The sequence below is a fragment of the Camelina sativa genome, chromosome 17, assembly GCF_030686135.1.
Source record: "Camelina sativa cultivar CO46 ecotype springtype chromosome 17, ASM3068613v1".
NCBI lineage: Eukaryota > Viridiplantae > Streptophyta > Magnoliopsida > Brassicales > Brassicaceae > Camelina > Camelina sativa.
Window position 1 is genome coordinate 18,231,435 of NC_141896.1, and position 16,799 is coordinate 18,248,233.

General features: G+C 32.1%; 1 protein-coding gene and 1 long non-coding RNA gene across 10 annotated transcripts; both read right to left on the reverse strand.

The window, feature by feature from the left end:
- Positions 1-1,991: 1,991 nt before the first annotated feature.
- LOC104757126 (uncharacterized) lies at positions 1,992-2,862 on the reverse strand. Its single transcript, XR_762374.3, has 4 exons — positions 2,783-2,862; positions 2,615-2,701; positions 2,179-2,514; positions 1,992-2,076 (listed from the first exon to the last, which is right to left on the reverse strand). It is a non-coding gene; the product is annotated as an uncharacterized LOC104757126 (long non-coding RNA).
- Positions 2,863-2,879: 17 nt separating this feature from the next.
- On the reverse strand, positions 2,880-10,522 carry LOC104757127 (ABC transporter B family member 13). 9 transcript variants are annotated; one of them, XM_087493835.1, is made up of 10 exons: positions 10,024-10,522; positions 9,879-9,933; positions 9,603-9,778; positions 9,319-9,519; positions 8,845-9,104; positions 8,232-8,772; positions 4,696-5,479; positions 4,368-4,609; positions 4,039-4,286; positions 2,880-3,949 (listed from the first exon to the last, which is right to left on the reverse strand). In XM_087493835.1, the coding sequence occupies exons 1-10, from the start codon at positions 10,297-10,299 to the stop codon at positions 3,883-3,885; spliced, it is 2,850 nt and encodes a 949-aa protein (XP_087349961.1). In that variant the 5' UTR covers positions 10,300-10,522; the 3' UTR covers positions 2,880-3,882. The 9 variants fall into 9 exon arrangements, with proteins under 9 accessions (XP_087349961.1, XP_087349963.1, XP_087349957.1 ...); XM_087493837.1 differs by having other exon boundaries at positions 9,319-9,428; positions 10,024-10,470; XM_087493831.1 differs by having other exon boundaries at positions 2,880-4,286; positions 9,319-9,425; positions 9,503-9,519; positions 10,024-10,467.
- Between the last annotated feature and the right edge of the window lie 6,277 nt (positions 10,523-16,799).

Sequence of the window (16,799 nt, forward strand, 5' to 3'; positions counted from 1 at the left end):
CGACACCTTCCTTCCAGCGAGTTGATGTTTGTTTTCCTGGTTTGTATGCTTTGTTTGTTGATTGTTTGGAACATTGAAAATACTGTTGCTTGTGTGTATAGCCCAATAGATGGGAGGATTGCCTCACTGAGTCTTTATAAAATACTCATGCATCTCAATTTGTGTTTGTGGTGCAGGTAAAGGCAAAATATGATCGTGGAATCAAGGCAATGAAGAGGAGGATGTTCTAGGGACTTGATTGGTTGTTGTCTAGCATTGCTAGGTTGCTAGAGCTGGGTCAATAGAAAAATTGCTAGGTTGCTGGTTCCATGTTTTCGGTTGGTTGAATATTGGATATTGTTTATGTTATAGTTATTAGATTATCTTTTGATATTTATTGGATATTATTGGATATTGGTATTTGTTATTCCGTTGTTGGTTATGATTGTGGTTAGGTGGCTAGTGGATATGGACCACTAGTTGTAGTTTATTTTTTATTATTATTATTATTATTATTATTATTATTATTATTATTATTATTATTATTATTATTATTATTTATTATTCAATTAAAAAACGGTCAGATCGTTTCAGAAACATACTCGAAATATCTTACGTCCTACGGACTTGTGACTGCTAGATGTGGAAACATACTCTAAATATCGTAGTAATAAAAAAATTTGTATGAAACTGATAATATCACTTAATTTGTATGATATCTGAGTAACTTTTCCTATTATTTTATCAATGTAAATTCTTAAAAAAGAAATTGTTCACAATGCATTCGGACTTGTAATTCATACAAATGCACAAGTTAAATGAACATATTTTCATAAAGGAAATTGAATAGATTGATGAAGTTTATAATCGCTCATGTGTGCGAAACCACATACTTTCAATCAAATATATAGTATGTAATATAATGCAGTACGGTTTGAACTAATCCATTAAAATTGTTGACAGAAAAAAAAAAAAAAAAGATTAGAGGACTAAGAAAATTACAAAAAAATAATTTTTGTTTCACAAAGTTTCAGATATTTTTTAAAAATCGTAATTTTAAATTTATAATAATAAGCTTTTTGAATTATTGTTTTTTACGGTCGAATTATTGTTTTTTACGGTCGCCCTGAAAGAAAAGGTTGGTCGAAGCTTTTTTAATTTTCAAGAAATGTTTTTAAAATTTGGGTTTAGGAAAATAGAAATTTGATTTGGTCATAAAAAAATATCTAAGAATTGTCACTTCAGTGATTTCATAAGCACTCATTCTCTTCACGCAGTTCTTTGTAACACTTCACCGTACTGGAGAGGTGCGATTTGGATGAATATGAACTACTTGATTGTTTCTTCCCTGCACCATTACTCTAAAGTACATGTCTGAGTAACCACCTCTACACAAACAAAAACTTTGTATAACCCATCAAAATTTTCTGCAGTGGGTGGACCGTACAGCAATAAGGCAAGAACTATTTATGAGGAACTAAGGAGCAATCTAATAAGGTATGCATGTTTGTATAAGGTACAGTTGAAGTTGAAGATGTCTGAATATATGTGGCCTTACCTATACTGTGTTGTTGATGCAGGAATGTTGTTAGAAACTATGACCAGACTGGTTACATCTGGGAACACTATGATCAAACGAAAGGAACAGGAGAAGGTGCACGTGTCTTTACCGGTTGGTCTGCACTGATCTTTTTAATTATGTCTGAAGAATACCCTCTATTTTAAAAAAAAAACCCGGCTACAATGACCAACATTTGTAACTTCGAACATCATATCTATCCGCGAGTGTTTGTGAACAAAATAAGGCAGCCTCTTTCAAAGACTTTAATGAAACAGCAATCACAATACATCAAGATTTATAGCTCAGCTACTACGTACATGTTAAAGCTAGCCTTGTCGTGCCTGAGCATAACATTGCGAGCGTCCAACCAGGCGATAGTAAAGGAAAGGAGACATTCAAAACTCAGTGAGTGCAGATCACTTTCATGGGTCTTGAGTCATTTCTGTATCTTCAGCGACCATGATTTCCACATCCCTCATGTCTCGCTTCAATACGTTCCCAAGTCTTCCAATGGCTTCTGTCTCCTGTTGCAATACCTATTTACAATGTTCCAAAAAGTCACATACCTTTCTAATAGAAAAACAAAATATCCATATACCAATCCAGAGGTTAGTGACCAAAGGTGTTGCATATAATACCTCCTGCATATCGATCAGGCTCTGCTCGTCTATTTTTGTCGACCCAGGGAGATAAAAAGGGAACTACCAGAAGCAATCGAATTTGCTTGAGCACGAGATATTGTCTGCAGACTTTGCACCCTCCTAGAAAGCTCTGCTCCAGGACCTTTCACCTGGGAATCCAGTAATCCACACCCATATTGTTTACATCAAACTTTGAACCACTGAACCTTGAATAAAAAAATGAAAACAGACATGTCTTGTTATTGCAGTCAACTTCTCAGACAGTTCGGTCTTTCCTTTCGTCAAGGGTAACCGGAAACCCTTCCCTTCTAAGCTCTCTATTATCCTCATAACCTTCAAGCAAAAAGTCATAACACAAGGGTAAATGTAACTTTGACTGTAATCTGGACTCACATAACAAGGTCAGATATTGTAATGTGACGAATTCTCTTACCCTCAACATGCGTCTTTGAAGACTCTGCTCCTTCTGTCTCAACCTTTCAATAGATGGAAAGGTATGTGCTTGCAAATGTCTCTGAAGCTGTAAAACAAATTCAAACAATTTCCTGTTAGATTATCCACTAATACAAGAGAGAAAGAGGGGGGTAAAATGAGAACTCACCATTTTAACATTGCTCTGAGTCGTTTTTTATTCTATCCCTATCTGAGACGAGAACTTCATCTTGAAGCTTAAACTTTGGCATGTTATATAAGATATATTCAAGCAAAGCCCATTTTATATAATCAATTATAAGATACAGTTTGTGCTATTTAAATATTTACTTAAATTTTACAACAAATTTTGGATACAGAATATTCAACGATCATGACTTCAACGATCGTATGAAAAAAACACAATGTGTGTGTATATTATATAGAAGTAATAAGAAAAAGGCAAAAGAAACTTCAACGATCATGAGTCACACCACTTCTTGAAGACTCGTTAATTGCTTATAAAACCCATTAGGTATGGAAACAAGCTCACTATGGCTTCCCTTCTCCACAACTCTTCCTCTATGCAACACAGCGATTGTGTCTGCTTTCCTTATGGTCGAGAGCCTATGAGCCACTAGTACTGTGGTTCGTCCCTTCATCAGCTTGTCTAGCGCATCTTGGACCAGTTTCTCCGAGCTCGTATCCAAAGCACTTGTTGCCTCATCAAGGAGAAGTACCGAAGGATCCTTGAGAACCGCCCTCGCGATAGCCACTCTCTGTTTCTGACCACCAGATAACTGCGATCCCTTATCACCCACGTGCGTCTTGTACCCTTCTTCCATCCTGGTTATAAACTCATGTGCGTTCGCGGCTTTTGCGGCTTCGATGATCTCTGCCTCGGAGGCGTTCTCTTTTCCGTACTTGATGTTCTCGTATACTGTTGTTGAAAACAGAGCTGGTTCTTGCTGGACTAATGCTATCTTTTTGCGCAAGCTACGTAGGTTTAGGGTTTTTAGATCTTGCCCATCAATGCAGAGATTTCCGTTATTCGGATCGTAGAATCTCATGATCAGTCCGATCACTGTGCTCTTTCCCGAACCACTAGGCCCTACGACCGCAAGACTTTTTCCGGCTGAAACCCGGAGGTTTAGATTTTGAAAAATGGTGATTTCAGGTCTCGTGGGATACGCAAAGCTTACGCTTCTAAACTCTATATCTCCATTGATCTGAGTGATCAATTTTGAGTTAAGCTTGTTTGGAGTTATCTTAGTCACTCTATGTAAAACACTAAAAACCGATCCTAGTGCTTGCGTGCCTTTCACGATATCTGGAGTCAAAGCAAGCGTTTCTGAAACTGAGAAAGCCGTGACGATCAACACCATGAAAGATTTGATACTATCCCCAAAATTCGTCTCCTTGTGCTTAATCAAAACCGATACGTACCATAGACCAAGAGCGTAGGAACAAAACGCGAGGAACTGAGACAAACCATATCCAAATCCAGAGATATGACCTCTCACAAAGGCATTCTTGGTGGGCTTACTTAGCTCACTAGTAAACTGTTCCGAGATTTGCTTTTCAACACCAAAGGCAGCGACAGTTCTTATATTTGCAATCGCTTCACGGGCCACTGAAGTTGCTTTTGAATAAGCCCTTGTGTAGTCTCCTCCAAAGCCTTTTAGAAATAGTTGCTGTAACATATAACATTTCAAGCGTATTATGTTTCAAAGATTCATAATATGGTTTAGAGGATCTTTGAATTTTTGAATTACCTCTGTAAGTGAAGCGGCAATGAGAAGAGGGAAACAAGCTGTTACAACAGCTGCAACACGCCAACTGTAGTAAAATGCAAGTGCTAATGCTGTGACAGTAAGAGACAGATTTTGGACTATTGTCGAGAGGCGATCTGCTAGAGCACTCCTCACCAAAGTTGCATCAGCAGCTAAGATTGAAGTGAGTGAGCCAGTATTGTTCTCATCCAAATCAAACCACCCAATCTCATTTGAAAGAATCGCTGCAATTATTTAAAGATATGATATACATTAGTCAAAGAACCGAACTGAACCCAAAGCAAAGGATGTTTAAACTGATTTTGTTTACCTGAGAACAAGGATAAGCGAACCCTTGCTGTAAGACGCTCTCCCATAAGTGTATAGAAGTAATGTTGGAGGAGATATATAGGAGCTGTTACTATTCCAGCTACAACAAAGACAATAGCTACCTTATCTATGTCACGCTTTATCACGTTAGGATGAGGCGAATAAAATGCAGTTAGCACATAAGCAATCCCCATAGAGAAGAGTGGAGTTTGTGCTCCAGCAAGAACTGCACCAATTGAGCCAAGTAATGCATAAGGCCATTCTGGAGCATTCAGCTTTATAAGTTCCCATGTCATCGAAGAAGAGCTTAAATCTTTGGCATTTGAATCATTTTCGGTCTTCTCTTGGTCTTCCCTAAAGCTTGAAGTCCTCCTTGAGCTAGAAACTCTTCTTGAACTAGTAGATCCAGCTTGTGACCTAGAAGTTTCAGACATTATTGATCTCGAGTTTTCTTGAGGTTCTGTCTCTTGGCAATTCACAAGAGCCGCGTAATCTCCTCCTCTTGATATAAGCTCTGAGTGGCTACCGGTTTCCATAACCTGACCATTTCTCAATACAACAATCTTGTCAACATTTCGAATGGTGGATAATCTATGTGCAACGACAATTGTTGTTCTTTTTTCCATGACAGTGTCAAGTGCTTGCTGAACAATTTTCTCTGATTCAGCATCAAGAGCGCTTGTTGCTTCATCTAAAAGTAATATCTTTGGATTTCTTAGAACCGCTCGAGCAATTGCAATCCTCTGTTTTTGTCCTCCTGAGAGCTGAGTTCCTCCTTCTCCAACCTTTATGAAAAATTTGACCAATAAGGACATACAAAATATATTATATAATATGAGAAAGTTTTTACTAACTTTCCTTGCCAATGCGACACTTGACGCGCTATATTCGTGACACATGTCTTTCTCACTAATTTTAAATTAAACATTTTTTATATAGTTCATTTTATTTATTTCTTATATGGTGTATAGTTTGCTTTAAAAAATTTGTTTTTTACATTGTTACAAAAATATATTTCTTCCAACTTTGAGTTTTAACATATAACATATTTCCTAACGAAAGCATATACCATATAACCTAAAAATAAAACTACCGTTAAAACCAATTAAAAAAAAAAATCATACTTTTACAGAAAAAATTGAAACCAAGTTAATTTATGATAGAGTAATTTAAAAATATAGAATATGTACTAATATATTTTTTAAAAAAAACACATTGTATTCAATAATTATATATATTGTATTAAAGACAAAACTCAATAAAAATAAAACTACTGTTCAAACCAATTAAACAAAAAAAGTTTTCATACTTTTAAAGTTAAAACTGAAACCAGGTTAATTTACGATACACTAATTAAAAAATATAGAACATGTACTAATATATTTAAAAACTCACATTGTATTCAATAATCATATGTATTGTATTAAAGACAAAACTCAGATAAAATTAACTTACATTTAATATTATATAAGTTACCATTTGACTATCTTTAAAATGTATGTACTAAAATAAAATAAAATAGCATAATGGTATCATAACATAACTCATTAGGAAATAGCATAATGAAAGCATATACCATATAACCTAAAAATAAAACTACTAATAAAACCAAGTAAAACAATAAAAGTTTTTATACTTTTAAAATAAAAATTGAAGTCAAATTAATTTATAACAGACTAATTTAAAAATATAAATATGTTCTAATATATTTTTAAAAAAATCACATTGTATCCAATAATCATATATATTGTATTAAAGACAAAACTCAGATAAAATTAAATAATATTTAATATTCTATAAGTTACAGTTTGACTGCCTTTAAAACGTATGTACTAAAAGAAAATAAAAATAACATAATTGCTTAATCATCCCATGAAATAATTGAGAACAATAGTTTCACAAAATAATTTAATGGTAATTATACTATTTAATTTGAAATGATTAGAAAATAGAGATAACATATCGAATCTAAAAAACATTAAATTTGACAGACTATTCTTTTCATGAATTTTATTCATAATTTAATGCAAGATATAGGATGAGATATTTCATAATTTTTTATGACATCAGCCATATTTTAATATGCATTATTCCAATAATTTTTATATTAAAGGTGATTACAAGATTAGAGAGTAAACACCGGAGCATATGATAAATCATGAGTACACTTATTAGTTATTCAAAATAACCATTGATGATTCTTCTGTTACCTTAAACATATTGTCTAGATTCATAATCTCATTAGAGTACAAAATTCAGGTTTTAGATTGATTGGATGAATTTGAGTCGGTCTGTTTTTTTTTCTCACATATCTTATTTTAAAATCATCAAAATCTGATGGAAAAGTCAACATATAGATATTATAATTTTAAATATAGTTAATTAAAAATATATTTAGATGTAAGTTAAAATAAATTAGAAATGTATTTATGTCAGAAAAATAATTGGAATGTATCTATTGTTGATATCAATATCCATCTACACCAATTGACATGTTGGAGAGTTCATTTTTTTGATAATTAAAAGAACATAATGAATGAGAATAGAGACAAGGACCGAGAAATAACCCATCATCATAGAAGTATAACACATTTTAAGTATTCATATATAGAGCATTTATATAGAGAAAATCAAACTGTAGCAACATATTGTGGAGTCAAAAATAAAATCCATTAAGATTGAGTTAAAGAATATATAAAGTTGTAAAACCACTAGCAAAAAGATAAACATTTTTCTTTATGATTGAGACTAAACATATTTTTTTAAAAATAATTTAATTTTCATGGTTACTGAGTTTCGATAATAATTTTCTGATTATAGAGATCAAGTGAATCATCATATAAGTCTTGATCGCATCCATATATTACAGCTTTGGAAAAATATAGGGAAAGATGAGATTTATCTGGTAATATTTGTAGACTATTTTCAATACTCAATTTTTGTTTCGAATGTCTGATATATGGTCTCTACACAAAACTCATGTGTGCTAAGACTATCTCCAATATATATTCTATTTTTTACTTTAAAATAGAGCATAGTTTTTGCAATGTATCAATCTATTTTATACTCTCAAATAGAGTTAGTGTAAAAAATTAAAATTGTATATAGAGTAATCCTACCATTTACTCTATTTTAAAGTAAGATATAGAGTAGAGTTAGAGCAAATGTTGCTCTATATGAGAGTATTGACTTTAAAATAGAGTGGGGTTGGAGATACTCTAAGAACCTAACAATTTATCACAAAATAATAAATTCCAAAACAACAAAATTTTGAGGGATTTAATTACTTCAATCAAAAAAATTTCCTATATGTTTTATTTATTTTATTTTGCATCCAAACATTAAGAATTATATATATAAAGGAACACATATTAAACATTTTTTTTAAAAAAAAAATCATATCAAAAAAATACATTTCAAAAATATAATTTTAAATTTAAGATATATCATAGTTAATAAAAATAAAATTAAATATATCTCGCACATCGCGCGAGCCTATTTCTAGTAAGAAGATATGATTATGAAATTTTAACTTACCTGAGTACTGTAACCATTGGGTAATGATTTAATGAAAGAATCTGCATTGGCTGCTTTAGCAGCTTCTATGATCTGAACCATACTTGCACTCTCTTTACCAAGAAGAATGTTGGAAGCTATGGTTGTGGCGAATAATGCTGGTTCTTGACTCACTAATCCCATCTGTTCTCTCAGCCATTTAAGCTTCAGGCTCTTGATGTCATTTCCATCCAATAGAATCTCTCCTGAGTTAGGTTCATAGAAGCGTTGCACCATTGATATGATTGTGCTTTTCCCTGAACCACTTGGACCGACAAATGCAAAAGTCTTGCCTGAACGTATTGTGAAACTAAGATTTTCAAACACCATGTTTGGTCTAGAAGGATATGCGAAAGACACCTGATGAAACTCAATCCTCCCAGCTACATTTTCCAATGTTGCTCCATTGTCTAATCTCTTAGAACTTTCAAGATTGTTGTTCCCTATCATTTTGAATATATTTGCAGCAGCAACTCTGCCTTTGGCAATCGCGGATAAACTAGGCGCGGCTTGACCTAAGGCGCTGCAAGTGCAACAAAACTAAATTCAATTTCATGATATATCAAGCAAAAGCCTCAAAAAAAATTAAACTTACAATCCGCTGAAAATGACATTGAGGATCGTTGTGAAAGCTTTTGCACCGTTGGTTTTGCCGTGACGTACAAGAATACTTGCATACCACAAAAGTAAAGCCCAAGCACAGAATAAGAGGCTATATGTTAATCCAACTCCTAAGCCTTTAGCAAGACCGCTCTTTTTACCGAGTTTCAGAGCTTTCTTTAGAGAGGTTGAGTAAGATTTTACAGCTTTCTCTTCTCCTACAAATGCATACACTGTTCTCACCTGTGACATGACCTGAAGACACCATAAAGAGTATTTATAGGATTAACCCAAGTGTTAAAGAGAACTAATTTAAAAAGAAGAAACTAAGTTCTTGATTTGCGCTTGGTTAAAAACATTTTTGTGAAAACTTGAAATTTTTATGCTATATTTGTTGTGAAAACTTCTTTCACACGTTAACAAAGAAGTAGTTTTTGAAACAATCTCAGTCTTAGGTGTATAAACAAACCTCTTCTGCGACTTTTCCTGCATCAGCATAAGCAGCTTCACTCTTCTCTGAGATTGTGGACATAATTATAGCATATCCTCCTCCTGCAATTGCTATCAATGGAACCACTGCTAACGTGAGCAGCGTTAGTTGCCATACCGACAAAAAACCGATGACAAATCCCGCAATGAACTGAGATAAATACCGCAAAACATGGTCTGTCTGAAACAGAACAAAACATTTCATCTGTTACATTTTTTTTTATGTTCTTAGAATGAATCCATATATTAGGAAAATTAAAGTACCTTATCGCCAATAGCATCTTGAACCAAGATGGCATCGCTTGAGATGTGGTAAATGAGATTGGAATCTCTAGCTTCTGTATCAAAGAAAGTAATGTCTTTCGCTAAGATTGATTTGAGATAATTTATACGCAGCCGCGCTGTTTGTCTTTCCCCTGTTTGCATCCAACAAGAAACTCCTACCAATTCAATAAACCATTTCAGTTTAAAACATGGAAAGGGGATAAAATTTAGTAAAAATTTGATAAAACAGATCAACGTATAAAGATAGAAACGTACCTATCCAAGCTGATACGAGATTGACCAATCCTAAGTAGACCAAGTACAGAGCATTCTTGAAAAGACAAAGCACCAAATTGTTATGTAATTAATCAACTAAGTGAATAAAAAAGTTTTTTTCATTGATAGCCGTTGTTGAAGAAACCTTTGAAACATGAGAAGATATGGCTTTAGAATCTGCAGAAAGATTTCCAAGAGAATCTAGCATTTTCCCGAACAAGACGAAGAAGAGCGGAAGCGTAGCGCCATGAACACAGGCGCCTAAACCACCAAGCAACATCAGAAAGTAATCAAGTTTATCTGCTGCGCTGAACAACCCCATCAATGATACTGATTCCTTCTTCATCTTTTTATTCTCCTCCTTCTTTGCTTCTGTCTTGGCTTGGATGTTTCCACTAGAAGATGGTTCTATGTTATCCATTGTCACCGAACACAGAGATAAAAAGGAAAAAGAGAGAGGTACTTGAGAAATAAGAACGTAGATGAGGAAACAGGGGTTTAAGGGGTTGTGTTTCTTGTGGGGAAAGCGAAGAAGAAGGGTTAAAAGCAATCATGAAACAGAGACATCTCCCTCGCTAATTTAATGAATAGTATTAACACTGAAGTCTAATCTTACCTAAAAGGCGATCGTTCTAACTGTTTTTGACAACTCAAAGTTAAAGCTTTCCCATAATCATAAATTCATAATGGGTAGGTGATCATATTAATGTGTATATATCTGTATGAAGCCTGCCCACTTTGTGTTATGATTGTAACGTTTTCATCTTGTTTTTAGGGTGAAACTTGAAAGGATATGTAGACGTTTGCCATGTGGTACCCTCATTGATAAAAAATGATCCCTACTCTGACACGTTAATATAATTCTATGTTTGACGCATAGTTGAGATTTAATTTGTATGTAAAATTTATGGTGAATGATCTACTACTAAGAATGGTTTTATACGACATGAATGCTAGAAATGAATGTTAAAGGTATATGCATCATGCATGGTAAGTTTGAGAAACAATTAGTTGTCAACTTGTTACTATTATTGTCGTTTTAAGCTGTAATGATTTTACGTACGAACGCAATACGCGGCTGTTTGTAGTCCAAGAACTTAAACAATTTTTTGAATATTTATTGAATGTGTACTGGTTGTTGTCTTGTTGATAAAGAAATTCGCAAATGTGGTTTGAGCTATTGTATGTGAGAAAAACAAAGCTATATTCACAGGGTTTCTGTGATAGTGTGATGATGATTGGATCCAAAATATCACTGTAGAAAAATATTTTTTTTACTCTCGAGACGAGTTGCGGTTTGATGTGTGGATTGATCAAAGAGAGCACAAAAAACGAAGATTCGGGAACAAATGTATAGGCGAAAAAACTAGGACGTAGGGATCGACAGCTTTTGAATGGGCTAAATAAACGAAGATCAAGGGTAATAGTCTAATAGAGTTTGCTTTATGAGACGAGGTTTATGTTAATGGGGAATAGTATTTGGATTATAGGATCATGCAAGGGTCCACTTAGGGCTTTACGACACGGCATGTATATATAGAAAAGACTATGATATGTTTTTACTAATTTTGATAAAAACTAAATTATCTTTTAAACATTAACCAACTTATAAATACCCTATAAAATTTTGAAATTTATTTAGAAAGTTTTATTTACCTATTTGTTAATGAACAAAAATTTATGAGAAAAAATAAATTGTTTACTACATATTTACTATTTATTGTTTCTTAAATTCCACCTTAGCGCTTTTCGTATTATATGGTAATCTAATATCCTTGACTTTTCTTTTCGAACCTTGAGATTTTCTTCTCACTCTAACCAACTTTTACTCAGTAAACTTTTCCAATAGACTATTAAATTTTACTTATTAAAGTTTTGAGAATTGAGCCAAAAAAACCTATTACAGAATTTGCCAAAAATATATGAATTTCTTATCTAGCCAAATAAATACTCAACTTTTGTTGACTTTCAAATATAATAACAAACTTTTCATTGACTTACCAAATCAACACGCCATTTATAAAGTTAATAGAAAACTTAAACGTAGCAGTCGTGCGCGGGTTCTTAGTTTTACCGAGTTATAGTACTTAGTTTTATCTTCTCTTACTAGTTTTACTTCCGTTTACCTAATTTTACCTTGTTTTACTTCCTCTACCTAGTTATATTTCCGTTTTACTAGTTTTACTAATTCCACCTAGTTTTATTAGTTTCATCTAGTTCCACTGCATTTGATTTAGTAGATGAGATATTACAAATGATAGTTTTACTAGTTTCACCTAGTTTTACAAAAGATAGAATCATGGAAAATAATCCGAGCAATTTCTCACAAAACTGATAGTTGTACTTTGTTTTATCTAGTTTTACTTCAGTTTCACCTTTTCTTACTAGTTTTACTTTCGTTATACTAGTTTTACTTTCGTTCTACTAGTTTTACCTAGTTTTACTTCCGTTCTACTAGCTTTACTAATTCCACATTCCCTTACTAGTTTTACTTCAGTTTACCTAGTTTTACCTAGTTTTACTTCAGTTTACCTAATTTTACCTAATTTTACTTCTATTTTACTAGTTTTACTAATTCCACCTAGTTTTATTACATTTAATTTAATGTTACAAATTTTACTTAAATCCCAAAACAACAACTTAATTCCAAAGCATTACTGTCGTTTTCTCAACTGTAGATAAGATATTCACAAACAATAGAATCATGGAAAACAATCTAAGCAATTTGTCACGAGACTAATATTTGTACCTAGTTTTACTTTAGTTCTATCAGTTTTACCAAGTTTTACTTAGTTTTACTTAATTATACCTTCTCTTACTAGTTTTGCTTCTGTTTACCTAGTTTTATCTTGTTTTACTTCTTCTACCTAGTTATATTTCCGTTATACTAGTTTTACTAATTCCACCTAGTTTTATTAGTTTCACCTAGTTCCACTGCATTTGATATAGTAGATGAGATATTACAAACGATATTTTTACTAGTTTCACCTAGTTTTACAAAAGATAGAATCATGGAAAATAATCCGAGAAATTTCTCACAAGACTAATAGTTGTACCTTGTTTTATCTAGTTTTACTTCAGTTCTATCTTCCCTTACTAGTTTTACTTCAGTTCTACTAGTTTTACATAGTTTTACTTTCGTTCTACTAGATTTATGTAGTTTTTCTTCCGTTTTACTAGTTTTACTGATTCCACCTAGTTTTATTACATTTAATTTAGTGCTACAAATTTTACTTAAATCCCAAAACAACAATTTAATTCCAAAGCATTGCTGTCGTTTTCTCAACTGTAGATGATATATTAATAAACAATAGAATCATGAAAAATAATCAAAGTAAATTGTCACGAGACTAATATTAGTACCTAATTTTACTTTAGTTCTATCAGTTTTACCAAGTTTTACGTAGTTTTACTTAGTTTTTACTTAATTGTACCTTCTCTTACTAGTTTTACTTTCGTTTACCTAGTTTACCTTGTTTTACTTCCTCTACCTAGTTATATTTCCGTTTTACTAGTTTTACTAATTCCACCTAGTTTTAATAGTTTCATCTAGTTCCACTGCATTTGATATAGTAGATGAGGTATTACAAACGATAGTTTTACGAGTTTCACCTAGTTTTACAAAAGATAGAATCATGGAAACTAATCCAAGCAATTTCTCACAAGACTGTTAGTTGTACCTTGTTTTATCTAGTTTTACTTCAGTTCTACCTTCTCTTACTAGTTTTACCTAGTTTTACTCCTGTTCTACTAGCTTTATGTAGTTTTCCTTCATTTTACTAATTCCACCTTGTTTTACTACATTTAATTTAGTGCTACGAATTTTACTTAAATCATAAAACAACAATTTAATTACAAAGCATTGTTGTAGTTTTCTCAACTGTGGATGAGATATTAACAAACAATAGAATCATGGAAAATAATCCAAGCAATTTGTCACGAGACTAATAGTTGTATCCGTTTTACCTAGTTATACTTAGTTTTATCTTCTCTTTCTAGTATTATCTTGTTTTACTTTGTTTTACTTTTTTTACCTAGTTATATTTCTGTTTTACTAGTTTTACTAGTTTCATCTAGTTCTACTGCATTTGATTTAGTAGATGAGATATTGCGAACAATAGTTTTACTAGTTTTACAAAAAAAAGAATCATGAAAAATAATCCGAGCAATTTCTCACAAGACTGATAGTTGTACCTTGTTTTATCTAGCTTTACTTCAGTTCTACCTTTTCTTACTAGTTTTGCTTTTGTTATACTAGTTTTACCTAGTTTTACTTCCGTTCTACTAGCTTTACCTAGTTTTACTTCCATTCTACTAGCTTTACTAATTCCACATTCCCTTACTAGTTTTACTTCAGCTTACCTAGTTTTATCTAGTTTTACTTCTGTCCTACTAGCTTTATGTAGTTTTCCTTTCTTTTTACTAGTTTTACTAATTCCACCTAGTTTTATTACATTTAATTTAGTGCTGCGAATTTTACTTAAATCCCAAAATAACAATTTAATTCCAAAGCGTTGATGTCGTTTTCTCACCTGTAGATGAGATATTAACAAACAATAGAATCATGGAAAATAATCCAAGCAATTTGTCACGAGACTAATATTTGTACCTAGTTTTACTTTAGTTCTATCAGTTTTACCGAGTTTTACTTAGTTTTACTTAGATTTACTTAATTCTACCTTCTCTTACTAGTTTTACTTCCGTTTACCTAGTTTTACCTTGTTTTACTTCCTCTACCTAGTTATATTTCCGTTTTACTAGTTTTACTAATTCCACCTAGTTTATTAGTTTCACCTATTTCCACTGCATTTGATAAAACATCAGTTTATTTCAAAAGCATTGTTGTAGTTTTCTCAACTGTGGATGAGATATTAACAAACAATAGAATCATGGAAAATAATCCAAGCAATTTGTCACGAGACTGATAGTTGTACCTAGTTTTACTCCAGTTCTACCAGTTTTACCGAGTTATATTTAGTTTTATCTTGTCTTACTAGTATTATCTTGTTTTACTTCATTTACCTAGTTATATTTCCGTTTTACTAGTTTCACCTAGTTTACTGCATTTGATTTAGTAGATGAGATATTGCAAACAATTGTTTTACTAGTTTTACAAAAGATAGAATTATGAAAAATAATCCTAGCAAATTTCTCACAAGAATGATAGTTGTACCTTGTTTTATCTAGTTTTACTTCAGTTCTACCTTTTCTTACTAATTTTACTTTTGTTATATTAGTTTTACCTAGTTTTACTTTCGTTTACCTAGTTTTATCTTGTTTTACTTCTCTACCTAGTTATATTTCCATTTTACTAGTTTTACTAAATCCACCTAGTTTGATTAGTTTCACCTAGTTCCACTGCATTTGATAAAACAACAGTTTAATTCCAAAGCATTGTTGTAGTTTTCCCAACTGTGGATGAGATACTAACAAAAAATAGAATCATGGAAAATAATCCAAGTAATTTTTCACGAGACTAATAGTTGTACCTAGTTTTACTTTAGTTCTACCAGTTTTACCGTGTTATACTTAGTTTTATCTTCTCTTACTAGTATTACCTTGTTTTACTTCCTTTACCTAGTTATATTTCCGTTTTACCTAGTTCTACTGCATTTTATTTAGTAGATGAGATATTGCAAACGATAGTTTTACAAAAGATAGAATCATGGAAAATAATCCGAGCATTTTCTCACAAGACTGATAGTTGTACCTTGTTTATCTAGTTTTACTTCAGTTCTACCTTTTATTACTAGTTTTACTTTCGTTATACTAGTTTTACCTAGTTTTACTTTCGTTCTACTAGCTTTACCTAGTTTTACTTCCGTTCTACTAGCTTTACTAATTCCACCTTCCCTTACAAGTTTTACTTCAGTTTACCTAGTTTTACCTAGTTTTACTTCAGTTTACCTAATTTTACCTCGTTTTACTTCTCTTTTACTAGTTTTACTAATTCCACCTAGTTTTACTAGTTTCACCTAGTTTTACAAAAGACAGAATCATAGAAAATAATCTGAGCAATTTCTCACAAGACTGTCAATTGTACCTTGTTTTATCTAGTTTTACTTCAGTTCTACCTTCCCTTACTAGTTTTACATAGTTTTACTTCCGTTCTACTAGCTTTATGTAGTTTTCCTTCCATTTTACTAATTCCACCTAGTTAACTAATTTCACCTAGTTTTACTACATTTAATTTAGTGCTACGAATTATACTTAAATCATAAAACATCAATTTAATTCAAAAGCATTGTTGTAGTTTTCTCAACTGTGGATGAGATATTAACAAACAATAGAATCATGGAAATAATCCAAGCAATTTGTCACGAGACTAATAGTTGTACCTAGTTTTACTCCAGTTCTACCAGTTTTACCGAGTTATACTTAGTTTTATCTTCTCTTACTAGTATTACCATGTTTTACCTTGTTTTACTTCCTTTACCTAGTTATATTTCCGTTTTACTAGTTTTACTAGTTTCACCTAGTTGTACTGCATTTGATTTAGTAAATGTGATATTGCAAACGATAGTTTTACTAGTTTTACAAAAGATAGAATCATGGAAAATAATCCAAGCAATTTCTCACAAGACTGATAGTTGTACCTTGTTTTATCTAGTTTTACTTCAGTTCTACTTTTTCTTACTAGTTTTACTTTCGTTATACTAGTTTTACATAGTTTTACTTCCATTCTACTAGCTTTACCTAGTTTTACTGTTGTTCTACTATCTTTACTAATTCCACCTTCCCTTACTAGTTTTACTTCAGTTTACCTAGTTTTACCTAGTTTTACTTCAATTTACCTAATTTTACCTAGTTTTATTTCCATTTTACTAGTTTTATTAATTTCACCTAGTTTTATTACAATTAATTTAGTGCTACGAATTTTACTTAAGTCCCAAAACAGCAACTTAATTCCAATGCATTGTT

Excerpts from the sequence above, each read along its gene's own strand:
- LOC104757127 (XM_087493829.1), bottom strand. The coding sequence starts at position 10,299 with ATGGATAACATAGAACCATCTTCTAGTGGAAACATCCAAGCCAAGACA. Across the intron at positions 8,773-8,844 it reads AATGTCATTTTCAGCGGATT|CGCCTTAGGTCAAGCCGCGC; the intron begins GTAAGTTTAATT and ends TTGCACTTGCAG. Across the intron at positions 4,287-4,367 it reads TTGCCGCTTCACTTACAGAG|CAACTATTTCTAAAAGGCTT; the intron begins GTAATTCAAAAA and ends TATATGTTACAG.